At 41.7% G+C, this 13,032-nt stretch overlaps 1 protein-coding gene across 1 annotated transcript in view; it reads right to left on the bottom strand.

The window, feature by feature from the left end:
- LOC143289998 (adenylate kinase isoenzyme 5-like) overlaps positions 1–8,808 on the bottom strand; it is a 62,850-nt gene extending 54,042 nt beyond the window's left edge. The window contains exons 1-2 of the mRNA XM_076599296.1: positions 8,671–8,808; positions 4,904–5,120 (exon numbers count right to left, since the gene is read on the bottom strand). Coding sequence (XP_076455411.1) covers positions 4,904–5,120; positions 8,671–8,730 — 277 coding nt within the window. The 5' untranslated portion in view covers positions 8,731–8,808. The remainder of the gene's footprint in view (positions 1–4,903; positions 5,121–8,670) is intronic.
- Positions 8,809–13,032: the final 4,224 nt, after the last annotated feature.

Raw genomic sequence — 13,032 nt, 5'->3', positions numbered from 1 at the left:
AAAGCACAAATCTCTGTCACGCAAGACAACGAGAAAGAGACTCAGATAGTTTATTCATTTTCAGGCCAAAACTGCCAGTGACGTAACTCGACTTCTTTCAAAAAAAACATAAACTACAGAAATTAGGACATCATTGTTTCTCTTAACTTAAAAGCTCTCTATAAAGATAAAGTGCAAAATTACACAGGGCACCATCATCAGATGATGACATCAATAAACAAACTTTTGAAACACATATACACATTCATGATATTCCTCTGAAATTAATGTTATATGGAAACCATTCAACACAGAAAACTTCAAGGCAAAATGAATTGTATTTGACTCCTCACCCAAATGCACAACTCCTCTGACTGATCATCATTTCTGTAGCACCGCCTGCGCATACTGATTTCAGAAATGCCGAATCTAAACTTCTGTTGATATAAATAGTAGCTGTCTGTCTATATGAATCAAAAGATACCTCTTAACTGAATGTATAAAAGTATAAGCTCTGTAGAAATAAAACGCATCACTTGACTGGAAATGAATTTCCCGGTTTTGTCATGTTGTAAATCAAACGTTGTGAAAGTGTTATATGAACGGAAAGAGACGCACAAAGAAAGAAGGAAAGAAAGAAGAAAAGAATGAAGGAAAGAAAGATGGAAAGAAAGAAGAAAAGAAAGAACGAAAGAAAGAAGGAAAGAAAGAAGGAAAGAAATACGTCAATCAAAGCACAAGAGAAAGGCCAGCAATAATGATACTAAATATGATAACAATAATAATGATAACATTAATGATAATAAAATGCTCGTCACCATCATCATAATCATATTAATTAAGAAGATAACAACAACAACAACATTATTATTATTATTATTGTTATTGTTATTATCATTATTATTATTTATTTTATTATTGTTATTATTGACAACAACAACAACAACGATGATGATGATGATGATGATGATGATGAAACCTATAAGAAGAATGAGCTCTCCCAAAGACACAAATACAGATCAAGTCAGCAACAAAAGTATATACAGGTACGAAAGCACGAAGCCAAAAAGTACCCAACAAAAGGGTTAACTATAACAGACCCTCATACAGTCCATCAGCCAGAAATATAAGTCAGCTTAAGTGAGAGAAAAAAAAAGAGAGCAAAAAATAATGAAAACAAGAGAGGCAAGGCCTTCAAGACACTTGTGTTACACTTAAAAAAAAAAAAAATCCAAGCTTATTATGTATTGAGTATAATTTCAAAATGTAATGTTTAAGACGAGAAAGATCAGTTTAAAGCAAATTAAGTCCCCCAGCATTAATTACAGAGTAATTTCCCTTTTTTACTATCTGCACCAAAACGTTTGCAAAATTAAAAAAAAATCCATGCTTAGCAAAAGCAGTTCCTGTTTGAACAAAAAATGATAATAATGACTCCTCTTGTTGTTGTGTCAGAATAACAGGTCAAAGTGCCAAGTTTAGAGAATACAAAAAATATAAATATAACAGTAAATGCAGTTTGCATATAATTAGGCTTTTTTTAATTTTATTGTTTTGTGCCCATCCCAGAGGTGCAATATTGTTTTAAACAAGATGACTGGAAAGAACTGAGTTTTTCCTATTTTTATGCCTAATTTGGTGTCAACTGACAAAGTAAAATGAAAAAGTCAACTGACAAAGTAAAAGAGAAAATGTCAATGTTAAAGTTTACCATGGACACACTGACACACACACACAGACACACACACACACACACACACACACACACACACAAAGACAACCGAACACCGGGTTACAACATAGACTCACTTTGTTTACACAAGTGAGTCAATAAAAGGATATGCTTGTCCTTTTCCTTACCTTTAGTATTTTTCACTGCTTTTGAATTTTGGGGTGGTTCTTAAAGAAAGAAAGAGATCGAGAGAGACAGAGTTAGACAGATGGACAAAATCTATGTCAGCGAATGCAATCAGTTGACACATGGCTGTTGCCCACACACACAAAGTTGCAAATGTGCTGAAAACTGCACTGTAATCATATTGATAAATAAACAAATAAATATATTCATAAATGAATAAGGAGATAAACTATGAAACGGATGGATATGGAAATAAAGAAATTGAAATAAAATAAAAAATAATTAGACAACACACACACACACACACACACACACACACACACACATGACAAACAGAGGTCAAATTGAGAAATAACTATATTAATAAATGAATAAAAAGAAAATCAGGTAAATGGACTGAATATAGAAATAAAGAAACTGAAAAAAAAGAAGTAAAAAAAGTGAATACAGAAATAAAGAAATGTGCTAGCACATCTGTATACACATGCACACATTCACATGCCACAGTGTGTCCTTCAGTTTAAATGTCTGTTCACATAGTGTGATGTTAGACGAAAGAATGTGTTTGCATACACATGTATAAATCAGATATAATAAAATGAGCAAGAAATACAGATATACAGACACACTATGACCATCAGAACAGCAGAGGAGGTAACTGCTGTCCCGACTATCTGGGCCAGAATTTGATTATAGCAGGGAATGACTTGCCCAAGTTACATGACCACTCTCTCAGCCGAGAGGGTTTTAGGACAGTCAGCGTTGGGATGGTTCCCAAAGGCCAACTAGCCCCCAAGGTTGCAGCACTTAGAGCCAGTGCAATTTTGTCTCCTAGCATACAGCATGTGTGTAATATATATATATATATATATATATATTATATATATATAGAGAGAGAGAGAGAGAGAGAGAGAGAGAGAGAGAGAGAGATTGATATAGATATGTCTATGTATATATGATATGTGCATCAGTATGTGTCCATTAACGTAATATATAAATGAAACCTGTACACACAAGGACACACAATTTAATTATGTGCGAATGTGTGGCTTGCATGCTCTTAAGCACATATGCTCACACGCACACACATGCATACACCCCCCCCCCCCCCTTTTCCCCCCTGCCAACAGACACACAAGCCCCACCTGCAATGTCAACACTGCCATATGTCCCATTCAGGTAATTACCCAGAGACGACTAACCACACACATCAGGGATTAAGCCACCAGTGCCAGTCTCTGGTCACAGGGTTAACGTCGGATTGCAAAGATATGGGACAGACCAACACAGCTTAGAGTAACCAGTTTACTCATTTCTGACCACAAGTGCATTGATTCGTCACATTTTTTGTGTGATTGTGTGTGTGTGTGTGTCTGTTGTGTGTGTGTGTGTGTGTGTGTGTGTGTGTATGTGTGTGTGTGTATGTGTCTGTGTGTGTGTCTGTGTGTGTAAGTATTTCCATCCTGGTCTGTCTGTATCTTATACTGAATCCCTCCAGTCAGAAATCCTGACCTCAGTTAAATGAAACAGCACCACTGGATAACACCACACACACTCACTGTACTCTGTTAAAGAACGCAACACTGACAACTAACTTTCAATAAAAATTTTAAGACTTCAAGTAAACTACTGCTTTTGTTGGCTGGCAAATAAACCATTTTCAAACAATTATTTGCCAACCGACAAAGCAACACTTACAAAAAATGTATGCATGACTTACCTATCTGATGTATATCATAATGATATGCTGATTCAAACAACAGTAAAACAAAAGCAAATATAATGTTACTGTTAACACCTGTGCGAAAATCATTCAGCACACTCAGAAATGCAAAAACTGTTAATGTCAGTTCTGAAAGGAACATAGCATTATAGCTGAGAAAGACAAGTAATGGAAGATATACTCCAAGCAGTTTGCCGCAGTGATGTAAGCAGAGTATTAACATCACTGCACAGATTACTCAAACATGTCAAAGCATTCACATGGCACAAACCAGTTTGCATCAAATGTAAAGGGATCTTTAATTAGTCAGAACAGGCAATCAGTGGATCAGGCTTCAAGCACTTTCTTTTTTTTTTTCAGTGACATCACGCAAAAGTGTGTAAGTGTGTGTGGGGTGGGGGGTATACCTTGAATCGTGTAGTTTTCAATCCAGAAATACCCAGGACCGACTGCCGGCAGGTAAACAGGATTTTGAGTGAATTAACCCCGCACATTGTCGCAGTCTCAATTCCATTGAGATCAGTTTCATTACATTAAACATGACTGTCAACATCAATGTGAAAACAACTCTAATAATTTGTGATTTTTTGGTAGTATGAATACCAAAAATGTATATTTTCCGGCAGCTGTTAATAATTTGTGATTTTTTTTTAGTGTGTGTGTGTGTGTATAAATACCAAAAATGTATTTTCTTCCTGCTACTTTATGTATATCTGTAAATCATGACTCAGTGTTTAATAACAGTGGTGCTGATCATATGTTTTAACAGATCTTCACCAGCTGTAGTGCTTGAACTGTCCTGTTTTGTTACTTGTATTATAATTAGTAATTATTTGAAATTAATAACTCACTCCAGTCTAGTTTCTAATATAACATTGAACAGTCAGCAAAGTATATTCTTTCATCATTGTGTGTGTGTGTGTGTGTGTGTGTAAGTGAGTGAGTGAGTGAGTGAGTGTGTGTGTGTGTGTGTGTGTGTGTGTGTGTGTGTGTGTGTGTGTGTGTGTGTGTGTGTGTGTGTGCATATCAGTTCTGTGTGTATCTGTGTGCACATGGCATGTTCGCCCTTGCATGCATGAATGAATGCGTGTGTTAGTACGAATGTGTGGGTAGATGTGTGAGTGAGCATGCTTGCTAAACAAACAAACAAAAAACAACAACAACAACAAAACTGAACACGTACACACACACACACACACATATATATATATATATATAATAATAGTAATGACGATAATACCAATGATGATAAAAATAATGACAAATAATACAATGACAAAATATCTAATCATGTAGAGCAAAAAGCATGTTTCATTCGTTCTTTCCAAGAAACACTCGCTCACCTTTCGGGGTCATGGAACGCTCACGAGAGATGGGGCGCCGTCCGTTGGTGGGGGTGATGGGGGGCAGTGGGGTCAGGGGGGTCTTTGACCTCTGCATCTCCACGAACATGTTCCAACGCATCTCCTCCTGCCCTTTGGCCTTGACCTTCTCCAGGCATTCTATCAGGTACTGGATGTGGTCTGTGGGGCGATGGAACATCAGCCCCGTCATCAGACACTGCCAGAAACAGAGAGAGCTTCAGTTCAACCCCGAAAACGGAGTATGGCTGCCTACATGGCGAGGTAAAAATGGTCATTCACGAAAAAGCCCACTTGTGTGCATATGAGTGAACGTGGCAGATGCAGCCCACGAACGAAGAAGAAGAAGAAGAAAAAGAAGACAGAGAAAAAGAAGAGTTTCTGTTCCAGGCGTCAGCGAGCTCAGACAAATCTACATACGCAACACCACATCTGCAAGGCAGATGCCCCACCAACTGCAAAACCCAATGTGCTTTGTCAGGCCTTGAGTGCATGCATATATATATATATATATTTGTGTACCTATCCGAGTGGATTTCCTCAAAAGAATTTTGCCAGAGGATAACACTCTTGTTGCCATGGGTTCTTTTTCAGTGTGCCAAGTGCTTGCTGCACACAGGACCTTGGTTTATCGTCACATCCGAACAACTAGACGCTCAGTTCAATTTTCCAGTCAAACTTCGGAGAAAGGGCAAGGGCAGAATTTGAACCCAGACCCTCACAGACGAGCGTCTTAACTTTTTCATCCCTGCAGCACGGTTTTCTGGTTAACAGGAATTTTACCCTTCATTCCTGGAGGCCGGAAAACCATGCAGCAGAGAATTCCCCCTTTCCTTCCTGCAGCACGGAAAATCTATTCTCGTGATAAGCGCTTTGAACTTCCAGCAAGTCGTATCATCAGCATGCATCATCTATCCTTGCGGGGCAGTGTTTATGAGTGGAATGGACGCCAGAACCCCTCCCCCCTCCCCCACTCTAGGCCATGGGAAAGTGGGAACCACTACATTCTTGCCGATGTGCTCAGTAGACACAGACATAGAAAAATGGAACGTGTAGAAAGTTCGGATTCTGACCAGTTTTCTGATGATGAGTTTTACAACGCTCTATCAGATGATGATTTTGATCTGTTTCAACTGAATGACAAGGAGAGAGTGCAATTAGCTGTTGCTACAGAGCACAGGTAGCGGGTGATGAAAAGAACTTCAAAAAGTAACAAGTGTGAAAATTGTGGTGTATACTTGTGCAGTAACTGGCATGACTGCTTCAAGGTATATCACACACGTGTCACCTTTGTGTGGCATATTACGTGATGACTGTGACACGCACATGAATATATAGAGACAGTATTGTTTCTGAATAGTTTTGGTTCAAGAATTGTGAAGATAATGATCTGATTCTGGCTCAGTGACTGCTTGTGTTGTGAAAGGTATATATTCTCTTTGAGACAAAGTTCAAATCACTCATGTGATAAGGACAATAGCAGTGACAATTGTGACAGTTTTCATGGATATGAATAACAGTGTGGCACTGAGATACATATGAGGTACTACTCAGTGAGTACCTGCATGTTGTGTATACTCTGCAAGCAAAACATTGTCCCGCATGTAATACTTACTTGTATGCATTGTGTTTGACCCCAAAGTCACCTGCTTTACACCTGAGTGTCATCAGAGATGTCACCCTGCAGTGTCAACAGGGTCACAGACAACTTGCATCAATTCTGTACACAACAGTATTCGACAATCTTAGTGTACTGTAATGAGCTGCGTTGCCATACATCTCTGAAATAAGTACCCTGCTTCATACTTTCTTTCTCTTCTGTAAATCCAGGAATGAAGGGAATATATGTATCATAGGAATCTTGAGACAAGGGAGGAGTATTGGTTCATAGAAAAATTGGAACGAACGAGTTAAACATTCTACCACTTTCCTCCAAAGAGAGATCAGTGCATCTCATCAGACACTATTAGAAACAAAGTGAGATCAATGCATATTATCCAACACTGCCAGAAACAGAGAGAGAGATCAATACATCTCAGTAGAGTGTTGACCTGGAGGTAACACATCCGCCTAAAAAGCAAGAGAATCTGAACGCATTGGTTCGAATCCCATAGTCGCCAGTATTTTCTCCCCCTCCACTAGACCTTGAGTGGTGGTCTGGATGCTAGTCATTTGGATGAGATAATAAACTGACCTCCTGTGTGCAGCATGCACTTAACACATATAAAAGAACCCATGGCAACAAAAGTGTTGTTCCTGGCAAAATCATGTAGAAAAATCCACATCAATAGGAAAACAAATAAAATTGCAGGCAGAAAAAAAGAAAGAAAAAAAAGAGTAGCGTTCTCAGTGTAGTGATGTGTTCTCCCTGGGAAGAACAGCCTGAATTTCACACAGAAAATATCTCTTGTGACAAAAAAGAGTAATACAATACAATAAAATACATCTCATCAGACACAGCCGAACACAGAAAGAGATCAATACACCTCATCAGACATCGCCAGAACCAGACACAGGTCAATAAATCAGTAATGAGTGAATTAATGAAAAAATGGATAAATTATTGATAGATAAAAAAAGGGGGGGGGGGGCACACAAAAAAGAGAGATGGTAAATCAATAAAACTATGATGATTATACTTCATTTTCAATATCACCATATAAGGAACGTGATCATAATACAGTACTGCTGAAAAAAAATCAAATTGGGAACACTTCAACCACTATAAACTTAGACAATAAAGGGGATAAAACTACAGTGTACAATAACCAGATTCACTGAAAAAAAAAAAAAAAATAATGTGTGTGTACACACTTGAACAAGTACATGTTTGTAAGTTACACACACACACACACACACACACACACACACTCACACACTAACACACACACACTAACCCACCCACACACACACACAGAGTTACAGCATCAATGTATGCAATAATTATCTTCAAACAAAAGTTATGTGAGGGAAGATTTTTTAAAATAATGTAAACGTATAACACTGTGGTATTTCAGTCATATTTCACAAGCATAATAATCTGCAGTATCTTTAATTCATATACAATTCTCTGTGTGTAGGTGTGTGTGTGCACGAACATATGCACAAATGGGCACACGTGTGCATGCATGCGTATGTGCGTGAGTGTCTGTGTGCAAGTGTGTGCGCACGCGCATGCATGTGTGTGTGTGTGTGTGTGTGTGTGTGTGTGTGTGTGTGTGTGTGTGTGTGTGCTCTTTGTGCACACATAATTGTAGAAGCTAGATATCACACACTTAGATTTCTTTATGCCTTTGATCTTTCTTTGTTGTTTAGCCCCTTTGTTCTTTCTTTTCTCACATTTTGAATTTCATTCGTTTATTTTTAATGCTTCCTTATCTACTTCATCAAATCATTCATGTTACTACTTACAAACAGCTGACATGCCAGACAGACACTGATCATCTGAATTGAATGGCATTTTCTTTGTGTTCGTCTCATTCATATAACCTACTTTGTTGCCCACAAAAATCAACAGATGCTGACCGAAATCTATGGACTGGTTATCGATGCATCTGTTTGTCTACACAAAAAGGTAATCGTAGTTAAATCCAGCTCTGCTTTCATTCAACCGAATCACAGGTTACTAGCAGCTTAACCAGCAGTTTATGAATAACATCGTAAAGGCCGCAGTGGCAACCTGTGAGGCAAAATCGAAATAAAGTTCCTTTGCATTTTAAACAACCATTTCACGCTATTTCGTTTCTTACCTCAAACAAAGCAGGAACATTCCGTTTAGACAGGTAATTTTTGGCGTCACCCGAAGACATTTTGCCGCTCTTGCAGCGGACGTAATGGACGTCTTTAGAGTTTATCTTGCCGGTTGTTTCAAACAATTTTAAACTAAAAGCCCGCACGCACCCACGGACAGGACCACCTTGTATCTAAGGACAACACATTGTGTTGGTGCACGTCGGATGTGACGTCACGAACTCACATGCGCCAAGGTTTTCCAGCGACAGTTGCGAACTTTTCTTTTTTAGTGTGTGTGTGTGTGTGTGTGTGTGTGTGTGTGTGTTAATGCTGTTTGTGGTCCACGGTCTGTTTGTGTGTGCATGTGTGTGGGGAGGAGAAGTATGCACATGTGTCTATGTCCACATGAACATGCATTTGTGTACACATGCAACAGAACGTCCTTCAGTTCAGTTAAAAGCATATTCACCGTGCATGTATAGCGATGCTATTGATGCCGCATACATATAGATACTGTAATATTATGCAGAGGGACAAATGGAGTCCAGACAGGGTGCTTCTGTGTAAGCCACGTTTATTCCGCCAAGTTCAGATTAACCGGAGTTATTTCCCTTAGCTCGTCTCAATACACAAAGCACTACAAACGCATGCATCATACTACAACTCCCCTTTTTTATGTGGGGTACTGTTCAGTTCCATCTAGATACACAAAGAACTAAAAATGAATTTAAAGCAGATCATGCAGTATGCACTACGAGTCTCACTGAGCTTCTTTTGTGAGAGTCTGTTCACTTCTCTCCTCTTCCCCCTTCTACTGATTCGTAACAATGTCAATCAATTCAGTATAGTTTCCTTCCAAAGAAATAAGGAAATTATGGCTTGTGGGCGGATACATGTCATGGGATATGCTTTGAAACTTTTAGTGACAAGAGAATTTTGTTGTGAAAAGGAGAAAAGAAAAAAAATGTCGTGAAAAACAAACACAATACGTTAAACATATTTGTGTGGGTTTTGGGTTTGGTACCAGTGTACGTTTGATGATGAGATATGACTAGATCAGCGGTTACTGGTAAGTGTTTAGAAGCAATGTACATGTACACACACAAGAATATATATGTCAATGTTGCACTGTGTTCCACACATTGGTATGATTATGGGGTGAAGTAAGTTTGTTGTGCTGGTGAAGTTTTCAACCTAATATTTTGTTTTCCCCAAGACAGGTGAGCCATAGGGGCCTTTCTCAGACCTGTATGGGAGCACATTTGCACTTCCTACACTTTGTTTTCCCAGTACAGATAAGCCATAAGGGCCTTTCTCAGATCTGCTGGGTACACTTTCACAGATTCAGCTTCGCCGGTTTGTTGACTGGTCTGCCTGATCTGGTACGGTGTTGGCCTGGTGTGTTGTTGACAGCTGGTCCTGGGGCCGTGGGTGTTGCTCTGGGCGTGGCCATCTGTATGGGTGGCTGCTGTCTGGGCGGTGAGGGGATCTGTTGAGGTGGTGATGGTGGTGGAAGAGAACCCGAAGACGTGGCATTCCCAGACAGGGTGGCATTCCCTGCGGAAGTGTTTGTCTGCAGTGTTGGATGGGCTTCACCAGGCATAGCCACTAGGTGTGACCTGTTACGGCGGATCGTGCCCTGCGTTGTTGCCACGATGAAGGAGCGTGGATTGTGGTGTTCTGCTACAACCTGTCCGGTTTTGTTCATGTCTTTAATGAACACAGATTCTCCTGTTTTGAGCGGAGGTGCCTCTCGTGCAGCATGGCGTTTGTTGAAGAGTGTTCGTTGTTTTGATTTCATGTCATTCTCTTTTTCTTGGATGAGAGAGTGGTCGGGAGTTGATGGGCGGAGGGAGGAGGGTAGGATTGGAAGTTTGGTTTTAAGTTTCCTCCCCATCAGGAGTTCGCTGGGGGAGAGACCATTGCGCAATGGAGTGGCTCTGTAGAGGAGTAGGGCTGCATAGGGGTCTTTGGATTTTTTGAGCATCTGTTTCACCGTTTGGACTGCGCGCTCTGCTTCACCATTGCTCTGGGGGTACCGTGGTGAGCTCGTGGTGTGGGTGAAGCCGTAATCTGCTGCAAACGCCCTGAATTCTGTGCTGGCGAATTGTGGACCGTTGTCAGAAATAACAACATCTGGTATGCCATGGGCTGCAAAAACACTCTTGATTCTGACGATGGTGTGAGCGCTTGATGTTTTTTCTAAGGGTCGAATCTCAATCCATCGAGAATAGTAGTCAATGATGATGATGTGCATTTTGCCATCATGTTCAAAGAGGTCCATCCCGACTCTGGACCATGGGCGTTCTGGGAAGGAAGAGGGAAGTAATGGCTCTTTTTGGGCTGGCCTGTGTATTGCGCAGGTGCGGCATTTGCTGACCATTTCTTCTATCTGGGAGGAGATGGAAGGCCACCAAACTGAAGATGAGGCCAAGGCACGGGTTTTAGTGATGCCCTGGTGTCCTTCATGTAGGTGGTTTAGGATGTCCATTCTCATGTCACGGGGAATGACGATGCGATCGTCAAAGAGTAGCAGGTCATCGACGACTGTGAAGTGCTGTCTGTTGGTCCAGTATTGCTGGAGGAGTGGAGAATGAGGTAAGTAGACGGGCCAGCCATTGGTGCAGTATTTGCGAATTTCGGTGATTTCTGGGTCAGCTGTTTGTGACTGTTGTATTCGATGTAGCTTTTCGGCTGATGCTGGGAGGATGTTGATGCACTGTTGGGCATGTGCAGTTGTATCATCAATAAGGTTGACGTCATTTTTGTCGGGTAGCGAGACTGGTGCGCGTGACAGCGCATCTGCTGTGATCTGATTTTTTCCTGCCACATGGGTGACTTTGGTGTCATATCGCATGAGACGGAGGCGAAAACGTTGGATCCGTGGTGGCATCTTGTGCAGTTGTGTTGTGTTGAGCAAGGGGATCAATGGCATGTGGTCTGTTTCCAGGGTGAACTTAAGTCCCAAGACATATTCCCTCAGTCTCTCGCAGGCCCAAGTAGCTGCCAGGGCTTCCTTTTCGATGACTGCGTAATTCTTCTCTGCGTCTGTGAGTGACCTTGAAATAAAGCAGATGGGTCGTCGTGTGCCATTGTCTTGTGTTTGGTAGAGCACTGCCCCGATCCCTGCGTTGGAAGCATCAGCTGCAATGGTTGTCTCTCGGTCAGGGCTGTAGTGAGCAAGGACTGGTGTAGAGGTGAGGAGGCGTTTTGTTTCTTGAAAGGCTGCCTCTTGTTGGTCGCCCCATGTCCATGCTGTGCCCTTGCGGAGTAGGCCCCGTAGTGGTGCGGTGATGTCAGCAAGGTTAGGCGTGAACTTCGCTAGCTGGTTTATCATGCCAAGGAAGCGCTGGAGCTCAGTGATGTTGGTGGGAGGTGGGAAGCTAGTGATGGCTTCCACCTTGGCTGGATCCACGTGGATGCCATTTGCATCGATGATATGGCCTAGGAACCTGATTGATGGTTTTGCGAATTCGCATTTGTCATTCAGTGTGAGGCCAGCTTCCTGGAGTCGTTGCAGGACTGTCCTCAGGCGCTGGTCGTGCGTTTGCTGGTCCTCTGCATGGACGAGGATGTCGTCCATGTGGCAGATGACGCCCTCGATATTCTCCAGGATCTGAGACATAAGGCGCTGGAACACTTCACTGGCTGAGCTAATGCCAAAGGGGAGGCGATTGAAGCAAAATCGCCCAAAAGGCGTGACGAAAGTGGTGTAGAGCCTTGAGTCAGGGTCTAGAGGTACTTGCCAAAATCCACTTTTAGCATCAAGCTTGGTGAAGACTTTGGACTTTGACAGCTTAGCCAAGCTCTCGTCTACTGATGCCATGGGGTGAACTTCCCGCTGCACAGCTTTGTTCAGCTGTGTCAAGTCCACACAGATGCGGACTGCCCCGTTTGGTTTTGGAACGATGACGATTCCCGAACACCAGCTGGTGGGTTCCGTAACAGGGGAAATGACTCCTTCTTCCATCATTCTGTTGATCTCACGCTTGACTTTTGGGACGAGTGGATGGGGAATTTTGCGTGGGGCATACAGGCATGTTGGACGGGCTTCTGGCTTGAGGGAAATGGAGTAAGGGGTGTGCAGCAGCCCGAGACCAGTGAAAAGTTGAGGGAATTCTTGCTTGAAATCCGTTGTCTGTGTCACATTGTGGATGCGTGCAACTAAGCCAAGCTTGGTGCAGGCTGATCTGCTGAGGAGGGAGCATGTCTGTCCATTGATGACATATAGCGTTTCTGTTGTTGTCTTTTCTTTGTGCTGCAGCTGTGCTTGAAAGGTGCCGAGTATGTTCAGTTTGGTATTTCCTGGTCCCTTCAGGGTTTTGGTGGGCTTGGTCAAAGTATGTGAGGCTGCCCATTTTTCTCCAACCACTGTCACT

Source organism: Babylonia areolata, chromosome 14, assembly GCF_041734735.1.
Source record: "Babylonia areolata isolate BAREFJ2019XMU chromosome 14, ASM4173473v1, whole genome shotgun sequence".
NCBI lineage: Eukaryota > Metazoa > Mollusca > Gastropoda > Neogastropoda > Buccinidae > Babylonia > Babylonia areolata.
Note: the sequence above shows the minus strand (reverse complement) of the source record. Positions and strands in the feature narration are given on the sequence as shown.